The sequence below is a fragment of the Biomphalaria glabrata genome, chromosome 9, assembly GCF_947242115.1.
Source record: "Biomphalaria glabrata chromosome 9, xgBioGlab47.1, whole genome shotgun sequence".
Taxonomy (NCBI): domain Eukaryota; kingdom Metazoa; phylum Mollusca; class Gastropoda; family Planorbidae; genus Biomphalaria; species Biomphalaria glabrata.
Genome location: NC_074719.1, coordinates 26745212 through 26761093, shown reverse-complemented (window position 1 = coordinate 26761093; position 15882 = coordinate 26745212). Strand labels below are relative to the sequence as shown.

General features: G+C 40.4%; 1 protein-coding gene across 2 annotated transcripts in view; it reads left to right on the top strand.

The window, feature by feature from the left end:
• LOC106050951 (protein lava lamp-like) overlaps positions 1-15882 on the top strand; it is a 105467-nt gene that overhangs the window by 5584 nt on the left and 84001 nt on the right. The window contains exons 2-4 of one of the 2 annotated variants that reach the window (XM_056041852.1): positions 863-1115; positions 4949-5130; positions 15358-15512. In XM_056041852.1, coding sequence (XP_055897827.1) covers positions 887-1115; positions 4949-5130; positions 15358-15512 — 566 coding nt within the window. In that variant the 5' untranslated portion in view covers positions 863-886. Of the gene's footprint in view, positions 1-862; positions 1116-4933; positions 5131-15357; positions 15513-15882 lie in introns of both variants that reach the window. The other variant, XM_056041844.1, reaches the window with a different exon arrangement.

The following is a 15882-nucleotide window of genomic DNA, read 5'->3' as shown; positions in this document are numbered from 1 at the left end:
AATAAAACATAACTAAAGAAAACAATAATGTACATTCAAACCGGAATCAATCATAAATTATATTTTGATATGTATATCAGATAGTTGAAGAGTATCTTTCGATCTATTCAAGTGTGGAACAAAATAGTGTTTTGTTCTGTTTGTCTTTGTAACTCTTCTGTGATGGTAGAATCACCCAGAGGGGGGATTATATATATAATATATATATATATATATATATATATATATATATATATATATATATAAGACATAGTAATACATATACAACTCTGTTTAGCCGCGTACTATTACTATAATGGGACTTAACTCAGTTGACAATTTAAAAAAAACAAAAAAGTTTTTATTGTCTCCCTTATACTACATATTTTTTTTATTGCTGTTGCTTTATAACTTAGTGCAATAATGTTCCACAGACAAATCTTAAATAATTCGTAGTTAGTAGAACAGTTAAACCTCTCATTTTATTTCTTCTCTCTCTCTTTCTCTCTCTCTCTCTCTCTCTCTCTCTCTCTCTCTCCAAATCCATATGAGTATTTTAGCAACTCTTTTTCATAGATTCTTTTTTGGTTCTCTTATCCAATGCGTGTAAAAACAAAACATACGATTAAAGGTTTTATTTGACTCTAAACTACGTTCTGTCCTTATTGAACCCAAACTGAAATATTAATCTCTGTCCAAAAGTAGAGTCATTTTTAAACGAAAAATAATATAGCTGCATATTTAAGAATACCCAGAAGTCTGGGTTTAAATCCCTTCTAGTGTTTTTTTTTTCACATGACCTACACTAATCATCGCATTTTTCTTCTTATGTTGACTAAAACATTTATCTGTTTTAAATAATAGATAAAATTCTTTATTGCAGACGTGACTTCCCCTGACCTTGACAATGACTTCTCAGTCCACGCTAGAGAAACGTACGGTCATCACCACGTCCAGCAGCACCTCCAGCATCGGTGGCGGAGGCAGCGTCAACAGTGAAGGAGGGGATGACTTCTATTACAAATCCTCCATCCACCCCAGAAGCTCCAATGTGGGACACACTAGCCTGTCCAGTGTAATTGGAGGCGGGGGTCATGGAGGGGGCAGCTACAAGAGGACAGTGGAAATAACTTCAGGTACCTTCCTTTTTATGCACACCAAACAATTAACACACATTTGTTTTACAAAGTACAGCAAGAGTTATCACAGGTCGATATATAGCGAGAGCCACTGTGAGAAGTTATGGAGGAAATATTAGCACTAAAAGTTTCATTCACACACAAACACGTTTACGATGCTTAGTAAAACAATCTAATAAGTACTTTGAGTTAGCTCACTTCAGTTTAATAAGTACTTTGAGTTAGCTCACTTCAGAAAATATGCTATAATGAAAGCAACATTTTTATAAGCATGTTCATGGGTATAAAATAAAGTTTTTTCTCGAGACACTCACTGATCTTCTTTCGCTCATCCAATACTGTCTTGATATTTCTTTTATATTTTCATATAACTTTCAACAGTTTTATTTTTGGTTATTGCATGTTTGAATATTATTTCTTTACTTTATTATCATACTAGAAAAGAAAACATCTTACCATTTTGATGCTGTTTGTGCTGGAAATGAACGGTTAACATTTTACTTTACACTGATGAAAAAAAAAAAAAAAAAAATTAAATTAAAAAAAATTAATTTCCACATTGCCGAGTAGATGCCAAACACAACACACTAACATATTTATTTAGTATCATTGACCAGCATGATATACAAGATTACAAACAGCATAGCATGCTTTCTCTGGTTAGAATTCACATGTATGTATTGTCGCATGAACGCTGTAAAGCTAACGCAATTTGTTTGAGACTTTCACTAATCTAAAGACTGTCCTAAATTTGATTTCCATCATAACTATTTATTAATCTAATGACTATTTGCTACAACTTACACATAGTTATTATCTAAAGTAATTTAACAACTATATAGAGAAAAACATTAAAATTCCTTTAAGCTGGTATTCTGCACTTAATTAAATAATATAAACATACAGTTTGCTAATGTACATGTGAATAGAAAATTGCCAACTCTAAAGCTTGTTTGGAAGACTCAAAACTTGTTCTTTCATTCACACTACTTCACAAACTCATGTTCACTATGCCTCGTATCATGGGCGTAGCCAGGATTTTTTTTCGGGGGGGGGGGGGGGGGGGTTGGGGGGGGGATTTTTTCTCTCCCCCCCCCCCGCGAGACCCCCCCCCCCCAAGCGAAATTTTCTTTTTATATGTATTTATGTGTGTGTGTGTGTACATAATCTTTATTGCATTCTGACTCTTCATTCTTTCGGAATACGTTTATTGTGCCCTAGAATAGGTTCTTCCATGAGTTAGTGGAAAAATTGTAGATTCCCCGCAAATACTAGCAAGGGGGTCTGGGGGAGCGCTAGGAGCTCCCCAGCTCGGGGCGAAGCCCCGCCGCCAAGCACTATTTCTGATATTGAAAGCCAACAAAATGCATATTCTGAGGTATCTATAGTGCATTTTCCTGCTATTAAAAAGTTCTATTTCAAAAACCTAATGTGCTATTCTTACTGACTTAGACCCTACCGCGCCGTTTGGCGCATTTGCTGTCAAGCTGTTTCCATAAAATTATAGATTCCCTGCCATTACTAGCAAGGGGGTCTGGGGGGCGCTATCGCGGGGCGAAGCCCCGCCGCCATGCACTATTTCTGGTATTGAAAACCAACAAAATGCATATTCTGAGGTATCTACAGTGCATTTTCCTGCTATTAAAAAGTTTTATTTCAAAAACCTAATGTGCTATTCTTACTGACTTAGACCCTACCGCGCCGTTCGGAGCATTTGACGTCAAGCTGTTTCCATAAAAATCGGTCACTGGTAATGTCTAAAGCCGCTTCCCACCTGCCATGAGGACCTCAATGAATGAGTGGCGTCAAGCTGTACTAGGATATCATTGCAACTATTCTTATGCGTAATCCATTTTGTCGGAGAACATGTCCCGCAAACCTCATGCGTCGCTCTCTCACAATCTTACTAAAGGGTCGACTCCCAGTTCGGCATAGGATTTCCTTGATTTAAACCCGATCTCTATAACGGACTTCTAAAATCTGTCTTAGCCATCTTTGTTGAGCCACTGTACATTTAGTATTATTCAATTTCGGCAGATGACTATTCACTGCAGTTTATTAAGGAAGCCCTGCCACTGATAAAAATGTGTAACCACTCTTGAATACGCTCTTGGAATTAAGTGACTGTAGATTGCTTTAGATTTTATATCCAAAAGAGAAGTTTTATCGTCAAAATCATCTGTTTGGGGTTTTCCACCTCAAAATGCTCTGTAGGGGGATCTTAAACTCAAAACCATCTGGAGGGGTTTTAAACTTTAAACAAACTCCATCTGTAGAAGAGGGGTTTAAACTCAAAACCCCCGATTGGATTGGCTACGCTCAAATAATTTTAGTGTGTAATTTGCTTTTTTTTTTTTATATTGAAGAGGTATTTTTTAGCATTAAACCCCTCTGAATGGGGGTTTAAACTCAAAACCCCTTTTGGCAACGCTCATAGCATTTTGAGTCCGTAATTTGCTTTTTTTCTTACACTGAAGATGTATTTTTTTAGCCTCAAACTCCCCTGGCGGGGGGTTTAAACTCTCAAAACCCCTTTGGCTGCGTTCATAGATTTTAGTGTGAGTAATTTGCTTTTATTTTTATTGAAGAGGTACTTTTTAGCTTCAAACTCCACTGGAGGGGAGTTTAATCTCAAAACCCCTTTGACTACACACAAAACATTTTGAGTGTATAATTTGCTTTGTTTTTATTATTAAAGAGGTATTTTTACCTTCAAACCGCTGAAGTGGGGTTTAAACTAAAAACTAAGTCAAAACCCATTTAGCTACGCTCATAACATTTTGAGTGCGTAATTAACTTTTTTTTATATTGAAGAGGGGGTTTATCGTGAATTTTGGAGGGGGTTTTAAAATCCAAATCTCCCTTAACTGTGCTCTTGGAATTAGGAGATTTTCGTTTGCATTTTTGTTTTGTTTTGTTTTATAGAAGAGGGGAGGGGTTAACTGCAAAAACCCCAAGTAGGGGGTTTAAAACTCAAAACCCCTAGTAGCGGGTTTTAAACTCAAAACCCCTAGTAGCGGGTTTTAAACTCAAAACCCCTGGTAGGGGGTTTTAAACTCGAACCCCCCTGGTAGGGGGTTTTAAACTCAAAACCCCATTGGTTGTGCTGGGGCAATTGATGGTTTAGTATTAAAATCTTACCTAAAATAAACAAAATCAAAGCAAAAAATCATTCACTAAATTCCGATTCCCCCCCCCCCCCAAGGGGGGGGATTTCATTTCGGGGGGGGGGGGGGTTGAACCCCAAACCCCCCCCCCCCCTGGCTACGCCCATGCCTCGTATTCTTCTCAATTCTAAGGTTACCTTTCACTACAACTTAACGTTATCTTAAAGTGCAGGAAATCAGGCCCCAAGGCCAACACATAAAGCACTTAACTCTACTAACAGGCACTAGGAAATCAGGCCCCACTGCCAACACATAAAGCACTTAACTCTACTAACAGGCACTAGGAAATCAGGCCCCAATGCCAACACATAAAGCACTTAACTCTACTAACAGGCACTAGGAAATCAGGCCCCAATGCCATCACATAAAGTACTTAACTCTACTAACAGACACTAGGAAATCAGGCCCCAATGCCAACACATAAAGCACTTAACTCTACTAACAGGCACTAGGAAATCAGGCCCCACTGCCAACACATAAAGTACTTAACTCTACCAACAGGCACTAGGAAATCAGGCCCCAATAGCAACACATAAAGCACTTAACTCTACTAACACGAACTAGTTTCCCTCTAATTGTTCCACACAAGTCCTGGCATGTCTGACACTTGGTACTAACCTTGATTCCTTGACGGTAAAAAAGCAACAGATGGTCTCTTTCCAGGCATGCTGCCAGTTGGCTTCGGGAACGTCTCGCACACTGGCGTCACCACCGTGAAGAGTTCCAGGGAGAGGGAGAAGAAAGACATGCAGCAACTGAACGAAAGGTTCGCCAACTACATCGAGAAGGTTCGATTCTTAGAGGCTCAGAACCGAAAACTGATCAGTGAGCTGGAACAGCTTAAGGTATTGATTCGATCAAGAAATATATTCAATTATTGATTTTGTTTTCAAAAACTCTGTTTTAGTTTTGATATTTCCCTAAAGTTGAGATCTATATTATATTCGAAGAGTCAAATCACATCATGAGATATACCTATCACGTCTTTGTACATTCACGACTCGATGCAGTCCATTCACGAATAGGTACAGTCCATTCACGAATAGGTACAGTCCATTCCGCGAATCGGTACAGTTCAACCACGAATAGGTACAGTCCATTCACGAATAGGTACAGTCCATTCACGAATAGGTACAGTCCATTCCGCGAATCGGTACAGTTCATTTACAATTTGATACAGTCCATTCACTTGTTCTCAAAACATAAAAAGTGAAGAAAAAGAGGCTTGATCAAAGCTACCAATAATTTGTTACTTAAGAAAGTTAATAGTTTTCGGTGGGGTGGGGGGGGGGAGAATGAATGTCATTGGCTTTTACGTTCACTGAACACCTTCTTCTCTGGCACCGAATTTCACATAAGGCCGTCGTAAATATTGCACCAAGTCCAGCAAGTTTGATATCATGGAATGCAAATATGTTTAGTTCTCGTGTATGTCTAGTTCTCAGATTTCTCTACATTGATTTCTCGTCTAAATTTTTCCAGAAAAGTAACAAAATAAAAAAGCAATAAAAAAATATATTTAGAAAAGTCAATTATCTTTCTCCACCTGGAAACTTCATTATAATTTTAATTTCGTGAATGTAATTTTATTTCTCCAGCGGCTTTTATTGCCCAAAATATGAGAGTCAACTCAGTAGAAAATACACAGGAGATGATGTATTTAAATACACAGGAGATGATGTATTTCAATACACAGGAGATGATGTATTTAAATACACAGGAGATGATGTATTTAAATACACAGGAGAGAAAGGCGAGTGAGTCCCCCTTTGTTAAAGCACAATTTAAAAACATTTAGAGACGTCCCTAGCTTTTGTTTTATTGTTCTAAAGTACTAAACGTTGCAAGAAACATTCTTCTATGTCTTCGTTCAGTCGTGATGCGACGACTTTATGTCATCTCATAGACAAAAGATGAAAGCCTGGGCATAAGCTATGGTCGGAAATTTCCTAAAAAAAAAAACTGCAGTCGCCGTAGCAGGGTATAGCACTATGATAACATTTTCTTGGCCTGGAGGAAATATAAAATATCCGACTCCACTGGCAAAAGAAACATCACCACACCAGTAGAACACCGCACCATTAGAACACCACACCATTAGAACACCACACCATTAGAACACCGCACCTTTAGAACACCACACCACTAGAACACCACACCACTAGAACACCACACCATTAGAACACCACACCATTAGAACACCGCATAATTAGAACACCACACCATTAGAACACCGCACCATTAGAACACCGCACCATTAGAACACCACACCACTAGAACACCGCACCATTAGAACACCGCACCATTAGAACACCACACCGATAAAACACCACACCATTAGAACACAACACCACTAGAACACCACACCAGTAGAACACCACACCTCTAGAACACCACACCATTAGAACACCGCACCTTTAGAACACCGCACCATTAGAACACCACACCATTAGAACACCACACCATTAGAACACCGCGCCATTAGAACACCACACCATTAGAACACCACACCATTAGAACACCGCGCCATTAGAACACCGCACCATTAGAACACCACACCACTAGAACACCGCACCATTAGAACACCGCACCATTAGAACACCGCACCATTAGAACACCACACCACTAGAACACCACACCATTAGAACACCACACCATTAGAACACAAAATCACTAGAACACCACACCATTAGAACACCGCACCATTAGAACACCACACCATTAGAACACCGCACCGATAAAACACCACACCAGTAGAACACCACACCACTAGAACACCACACCATTAGAACACCACACCATTAGAACACCGCACCATTAGAACACCGCACCATTAGAACACCACACCATTAGAACACCGCACCATTAGAACACCGCACCATTAGAACACCGCACCATTAGAACACCGCACCATTAGAACACCACACCACTAGAACACCACACCATTAGAACACCACATCATTAGAACACCGCACCACTAGAACACTGCACCATTAGAACACCGCACCATTAGAACACCGCACCATTAGAACACCACACCACTAGAACACCACACCATTAAAACAGACCAATTGAGGCTTCCTTTTGCACTGTCTGAAATTTCAAAGGGCTTATTGTGCATTCTGAAGGACCGGATATGGACCGCGGTTCTTACGTCGAAAACATAACAAGCAAATTAAAATAACTAATTTATTATAAATAGAAAATAGATAATTAGACAAAGCGCTGATGAGCTCCATGAGCCGCAAGCTATCCATATGCCGTCACATCTACAGCATCCTCCCAGCTAGTACCCATGGATTATAGGTCTTCTTAGAGACGCATTGTTAGACGTGGACAGCCCTGTTTACTTTAAGATAGTTTTTCCTTAGTGTCACTCACGAGCCTTTCCCATGTTTGAGTATAGCCACAAGGCAACATTAAGAGTTTTCCTTCTACAAGATGGGTAGCCAACCAAGGCTAACGAGCCCCTCTGCCCAATGCCCACTGTACCTTTGATAATAATACAGAAAGTATCTTGAATTGTTAAAATCTCTATTACAAAGCAAACATATCTGTAGCACTGATCGAGACTTAGACAAAAAAGAGTTGTTCTATTGTTTCTTCTATAAAAACGAAAGGGAGAGAAATCATGCTACTGACTGTTGACAGAGAGGAAAGTGAGACACGAAGAGATCATAAAGTATTTCCAGAGCCAATCAAGATCCATTATAAATGTGTCAATCAAATCAGCCAGACGTTAATCGGATCAAAAGAAGATCAATACTGTCATGGCCGACAAGAAGGGCGATCCTGGGACTCCATGGCACAAGAATTTAGTCTTTGTTTTATCAACTAATCATTTGGAAATGTACATTTACGAATCAAACTACAGAGTGATGCCATAACAAATGTTATGATTGGTCAAATTACTTCATGGCCATTCGTATCACCTTACCACTGCACTTGCTTCCAGGCGGAAAATAAATATTGGTGCCCTTACAGGCATACGGAGGTGCGGTGGCTGAGTGGTAAAGCGCTTGACTTCTGAACCGAGGGTCCCGGTTCGAATCCTGAAGACTGGGATTTTTTATTTCCGGATCTTTGGGCGCCTCTGAGTCCACCCAGCTTAAATGGGTACCTAACATTAGTTGGGGGAAAAGTAAAAGGCGGTTGGAAGTTGTGCTGGCCACATGACATCCTCGTTAACAGTAGGCCACATAAACATAGATCACATACACATAGACCACAAGGTCTGAAAGGGGATCTTTGCTTTACAGGCATACTCGTTAAGTACAAACACAAAAAAGGGGGGAGAGGCTCAGGTCCACTAACATGAGTGGACAATTCAACAACAACAACAAAAAGTCGCCAGTGTGTGAGCTGGACACTCTACGATGATGTCAAGTGATCTAAATCAAACCTGCATATGTGTCTTTTCGTCTGAGTGACGTTGAAACTCTAGAATATTGGAAGGAAGAGTTTACAAATAATTATCAGAGCACATGAGGTGGTCAGAGCACATGAGGTGGTCAGAGCACATGAGGTGGTCAGAGCACATGAGGTGGAAACTAACATTGCTTTCAGTTGAGAAAGCGGACAGATGTATGGTATGGACATAGTCTTGACCAACAAACCAAGAATGTTATGCCAATGTATAAGTAAGATGTGGCCGCCCTTTAAATTTTATTCATCAAAAGTAATTAAAAAGAATTAGGAGAACTCTCTTCTGACCTCATTAGAAGCTAACGGAGGTTGTGTCACAATTGTATGAATTAAATGTGTATGTATTCACTACCAGTTCACGTATCCCCATAAGAGTATTGTGTCTCTAAATTTACGTTGAAGTCTATAGATTTGTATTGACCACACAATGCCAGCGTCACATATTGTAATCACAATGTAATCTAAAGCTCAATATCTTATCAGAAATAGCGTCTTTTTAGTTGGACAGAATTCGCGATTGGACGGAAAGTCCCTGGCTATTCTCGAGTCAACAAGTTACTTATGATGTAAGGATCGATGTATACAACTCAAACGCCAATGTCCTTCCACTAGATAAGTTCATGATGTAAGGATCGATGTATACAACTCAAACGCCAATGTCCTTCCACTAGATAACTTAGGATGTAAGGATCGATGTATACAACTCAAACGCCAATGTCCTCCCACTAGATAACTTCATGACAATGTGACACCATAGATCAGAATCTAGGTCACTATACTTTACATGGTCGTAGCCAATATTTCTTTTCGGGTGGGGAGTTTGGAGGGGGGGATTTCCCCCCCCCCTCCGTCAAAAAATAAAAATATATATATGTGTAATTTATCTTTATTATATTCTGAGCCTTTATTCTTTCGGAAGACGTTTATTGTACCCTAGAATAGGTACTTCCCGGAGTTAGTGGAAAAATTGTAGACTCCCCGCCCTTGCCAGCAAGTGGGTCTGGGGGAGGGCTGCAAATTCTCAAGTGGGGTCTCCATACACTATTTCCGGTATTAAAAGCCAACAAAATGCATATTCTGGGGTATCTATAGTGCATTATCCTGCTATTAAAAAGTTTTATTTCAAAAACCTTATCTGCTATTCTTACTTACTTAGATCCTCCCGCGCCGTTCGGCGCATTGGGCTGCAATCTCCTTCCACAAAAATATGTCACTGGCAATGTCTGAAGCCTCTTTCCACCTACTGTGAGGCGCCAAGTTGTACTAGGATGTCCTTGTTTGCGCTTTCCTCGTAATGGCCTCCATGTCATCGCGACTCTTATTATGCGTAATTCATTTTGTCTTGAGAACATGTCCCGCAAACCTCATGCGACGCTCTGTCACAACCTTACTAAGGGGTCGACTCCTAGTTCGGTATAAGATTTTTTAGATTGAGACCCGATCTCTAAAATTGACTCCTAAAATACGTCTTAGCCATCTTTGTTGAGCCACATTTAGTATTTTTCAATTTCGGCAGATGACTATTCACGGCACTTTATTAATGGAGCCCAGCCACTGCCCACTGGTAGAAAGTTGTAACCTCTCTTGGCTACGCTCTTGAAATTAGGTGACTGTATTTTGCCTTAGATTTTAAATCAAAAAGGGAAGTTTTATCGTCAAAATCATCTGTTGCGGGGTTTTAAGCTAAAAAATCACTGGAGTATTTTATGTTAACAAATTCAAAACCCCCTTAGCTACGCTCATAGAAGTTGGTGACAGTAGTTTGCTTTAGAATAATATTAAAGAGAGGTGATTTCAGCCTCAAAATTCTCTGTAGTGGAATTTATTTTAAACTCAAAACCCTCTATTGGAGTTTTAAACTTTTTAAAAAGCCTTCTGGAGGAGGGGGTTTAAACTCACACACACCCCTCCAATGGGTTTGCCTATACTCATAGAATTTTGAGTGTGTAATTTGCTTCTATTTTATATTGAAGAGGTATTTTTTAGCTTCAAACCCCGCTGGAGGGAGGGGTTAAACCATCTGGAGGGGTTTTTAAATTGAAAGCCCTCTGGAGGAAAGGGGTTTAAATTCAAAACCCCTATTGGCTACGCTCATAGAGTTTTGAGTAATTTGCTTTTTTTAAAATTAAAGAGGTGTTTTTTTTAGCTGCAAAGGTATGTTTAGTCTTATATTGACAAAGGGGTTTTATCATAAATTTCGAAGAGCGTTTTAAAATCAAAATCTTTCTTACCTATGCTTTTGGAATTTGAAGATTGTCGTTTGCATTTTTTTGTTTTGTTTTATAGAACAGGGGGGTTTTAACCGCAAACCCCCCTAGTAGGGGTTTTAAACTCAAAACCCCCTTGGTTGCGCTGGGTAAAGTGATGGTTTAGTATTAAAATCTCACCTAAAATAAACAAAATTGAAGCAAAAAATCCGTCAATAAATTCCCCGGGTACGCCCATGATAGTTTATCTTTCATACAATCTCTTAGTTTACGACTCGGACTAGAATCCGGAGAATAATGAAACTGGCTATGTCTGCTGGTATTATTCTGGTGGAAAACAAGAGTGACTGCCCTTGAGAGTCGTCATGCAAACTGAAAAACTCCATAAACCAAATGACACTATTGCTATTAGTAGTAACAAACATCGTGTGGTTGGACTTGTGGTCCGAGGGCTACATCTGGCTAGTTCTAATAGTGAACACGGCTTAAACATATGCTATAACATTAGTGTTATTATCTTAGTAGGGTTCCCGCCAACTGCGGTAGGCTGGCTAGGGTAGTTTTGAGCAGGCAATTTTTGGGGCACCTTTTCTAGCCCTGTCCTCATGCTATGGAGGTGATCAGTACACTCCTAAATAGGGCTGCTCAGCCACTCAGGGGGCTGCCGGACTCCACTGCTGCTCTGTGTCAGTGGTGAACGACCATATGGCCTGAGCCGCCTGTGTGCAGGGTTGCAGCTACGGCTTCCAGTGTGCCCAGACCTACCGCTTCACTGCTTGCCTGTCGCCACAGGACTTTGGTTTGGTTGTGTTGGGGGGATGACAAGTGACCTGCGCTGGAATTTGGATTAAAGTGAGAAGGATTCGCGCAACACGTCGACCTGACTCTCTCGCCCTAAAGCCCGTCCTTTTCCGGAAGCAAGATTTGGTCAAGACGTCCGGGGACAAGTTTGGGTGCAGTGGATGACCAGAGACTTTCTGTGTATCTTGTCCTGATCTTGAGTACTCCACAGCACTGTGCTGGTACTTGCCATTCTGTCCTATTAGTCTAGTTTTGTGACGTTACGCACAGGCCGCCAAGTCCAGACTTCACATGCTAGGTTTGACAGAACCTCAGTGTACTGAGTGCCATGGACACGTCAGATACCCTCTACCTGGTTTAGCCGGCCAGTCTAAGCCGTTTCCGGGGTGTGGCCGATGCGCATGCTACAGCTTCTGGGAGCCACAGGTGAGAGTTGGGTACCGAGTGGGGACCAAGAGTGAGCCAAGCTACCCTCAAAAAGAAGGTACGACTGCCTGTCCACTAGAGGTGCTACCCCTCCTAGATACCCCATACATCCCTACTAAATCGGCTCATGCAACACATAGAATATGGTCTACTACCAGAAAGCCAGTGCGGCTTCAGAAAAGAGCGTGGTACCATTGACATTATCTTTGCAGCAAGGCAGCTCCAGGAAAAATGCCAAGAACAAAATGCTGACCTGCTCTCAATATATGTCGACTTAACAAAGACATTCGACACTGTTAGCAGAGAAGGACTCTGGAAGATCATGTCAAAGTATGGCTGTCCACAAAAATTCATAACCATGGTGAGACTATTTCATGATGGCATGAAGGCTCGTGTCCAAGAAAGTGGAGAACCATCAGAGCCCTTCGAAGTATCAAACGGGGTAAAACAAGGCTGTGTCCTAGCACCTACACTGTTCAGTATCATGTTCTCCGCTATGCTGACAGATGCATTCACAAATAGAGAAAAAAACGGGATAAATATATCATACAGATTTGATGGTGGCCTATTCAACCCGAGGCGGCTTAAAGCAAAATCAAAAACAAATGCAGCAGTAATCAGAGACTTGCAATTTGCTGACGACTGTGCCCTAAATGCCTGCTCTGAAAACTATCTGCAGAGCATCGTCAGTGACTTCTCAAGAGCATGCTCAGACTTTGGCCTTACCGTCAATACGAACAAGACTGAAGTCTTATATCTACCTGCTCCTGGTAAAGCCTACTCTGATCCAAGCATTACTATAAATGGACAGGATATGGAAAAATCGATAGTGAAATCGACCTGCGTATCGCCAAGGCCAGTGCATCCTATGGCAGACTGTCTACAAATGTCTGGAACAGACGTGGTATCACCACAAACACCAAGCTAGGGGTCTATAGAGCCGTCATCCTCCCTACATTGCTCTATGCCTCAGAAACATGGACAGTGTACAGTAAACATGCAAAGAAACTAAACCACTTCCACATGACATGTCTTAGAAAAATACTAAAAGTCAAATGGCAAGACAAAATACCAGATACAGAAGTTCTTCGAAGAGCGTGTCTGCAAAGCATCCACACAATCCTGATGCAGTCCCAGCTGCGATGGGCAGGTCACGTCTACAGAATGGAAGACCACCGCATCCCTAAACGACTCTTGTATGGCCAACTAAGCGAAGGAAAGCGCTCGCAAGGTGGGCAAAGAAAGCGCTTCAAGGACACCCTCAAAGCTTCTCTGAAGGCGTTCAGCATAGACCCAGGCACCTGGGAGACAGAGGCACATGACAGAGCATCATGGCGTCGCGCTGTGAAAACTGGCGCACAGGTTGAGGAAAAAAGAACAACGCTGGCAGAAGAAAAACGCCAGAAAAGTAAAGCAAGGCAAACGACACTATCTCCAGCTGGAATAACCTGCCCAGTGTGCGGCCGAACATTTCGGGCCCACATAGGTCTCACCAGCCACATGAGGAGGCATAAAACCCCAGTGCAAAGCCCTCAGTCCCCTGGATGACAAAGTGGTCATCATCGAACCACGATGGACGAACTATATATATATATATATATATATACATATATATATATATATATATTATCTTAATAAATATAAACAATTTTCAATACTTATTTAAAATAATAAGAAAATTGCATATACGTTATATGTAGTAGTTCTGATTATAATTCATTTTATTTTATTAACAAAAGAAAAGGACAACGGAAAATTCAACACTAGGTTACTCACCCAATTATCTCTCAAGTCTTACAGAATTGTGGAAAGTTAAAGAACTCTGCAAGAAAAGAATTGAATAATTAGGAATGTGTCATACGTTCCGAGAGATTATTAGCCACTGTTTGTTAAAGCAAAGTGAAAGTCTTAGAGGAACTCAACAATGAAGACTAGACCAGTCCTAGAACAAGGAAATGACGTACTTTGATGTGAGCGCAGTATTGAAACAAGAAAAATGTGTCACATAAAAAAAAGTTTATGAAAATTGTGTGTCTGTATAAATTGCCTGGCTGAGTAACATTAGCAGATTGGCTGAGTGACATTCACAGATTGGCTGAGTGACATTAACAGATTGGCTGAGTGACATTAAACGCTTGGCTACATTTCAAGGGCATTCGAGTTTGAATCCCGTCAGGAGCTGAGTTGTTGTTTTAATAGCAACTAAGGGAGGGCATCGTGTATTAGAAAACTGGAGCTACAGGTCCACCAGCCCAGAGCACACTGAACTTGGTTTAAGCCTGAAAGCAAATTAAAATACAATACATTAGGGCAGTCTTTGTTTTGTCCATTGTGATCTACTTATCTATTGTTTTCAATGGTCTCATTGCCACTAGTCCTCACTTTGAACGATGACTGTCATTGATTTGTTGTCTGGATGGCTGCCTGGTCGTGTACTGGACTGTCGTTCCGACTTATCGATGGTCCCGGGTTCAAACCCTACCGGCTCCCATCCTCCGTCGTCCTGCGGGAGGTTTGGACTAGGAAGAAAAGTATCTTCAGATCTGAAGGAAAATCCAAAACATGTAAAACAAACAATCCTGAAAGAGATGTTTGAAGGTCCTAATCTCTTCCAAAGAATTGTCTTCTAACATGTCAATCCTATGCATCACTTAACAACAAAACTGACTTTGACTCGTCGATATTTTGAGTTGATACATTGTTAAAAACTATGTCTGAAAATGTGCATCAGGGCAGGGCCGGCCTTAGATAATTGGAGGCCCTAGGTGAAGTGAATTTAGTGGTTCCTAAATGAAATAGAAAAATAAAAATTAAACAGTGAAAGAAAAAGTACACGCCATTTATTTCAAACCAAGTCAGGCGAGGGTACAATAACTTTGGGCACTAGTTTCGCTATTTCTTTCCTACAAACATTGTTTAGTCCTGTGCGAGGTTCTCACCAATGGAAGACCTTAGGCGGCTGCCTAGTTTGCCCATGCCTAAGGTCGGCCCTGATCAGGAAAGGTTTAAGAAAGTTGTTTAATAGCTCAATGAAAAGGCCGCTGAAATTTGTTTCCAATTAGTGACTGGAAGAAAGAGCCCAGTACGGTTGAAGCCCTCCCACCTAATAGTTAGATGAAAAGTTATCTCATGTTTTTCATTATTATTTGTATCAATAAGTCTTTTGAATTAGTTTGACTTTGTTTCTTGACTTTGCCTCTTGACTTTGTCTAGAGTAACTGGGGCAAAGAGACGAGTGCCATCAAGAAGATGTATGAAACAGAACTGGAGGAAGCCAGGAGAGTGATTGAAGAAACGAATAAAGAGAAGAATAAAATTGAAGTCAAACTCCAAAGTTTACAAGATCAACTTCATGATATGCAGAAGTCGTAAGTCAAAATATTTCAATTAATGTCTCTCTCTCTCCTCTCTCTCTCCTCATTTCCTCGCTCTCTCTCTCACTATACTCATCTCTCTCTCTCTCTCTCTCACACAATCCCTCTCTCTCTCTTTCTCCCCCTTCTTCCATTCTTTTCTCCCTCCTTTTCTCTTCTTCACTCTCTGTCTTCCTCTCTTTCTTGCTTTCACTATCTATCTATCTATCTACCTACATACATTCATATCTATCTATCTATCTATCTATCTATCTATCTATCTATATATATATATATATATATATATATATATATATATATATATATATATATATATATATATATATATATATTTATTTATATGTATCAATGTTACTTTCTCTCT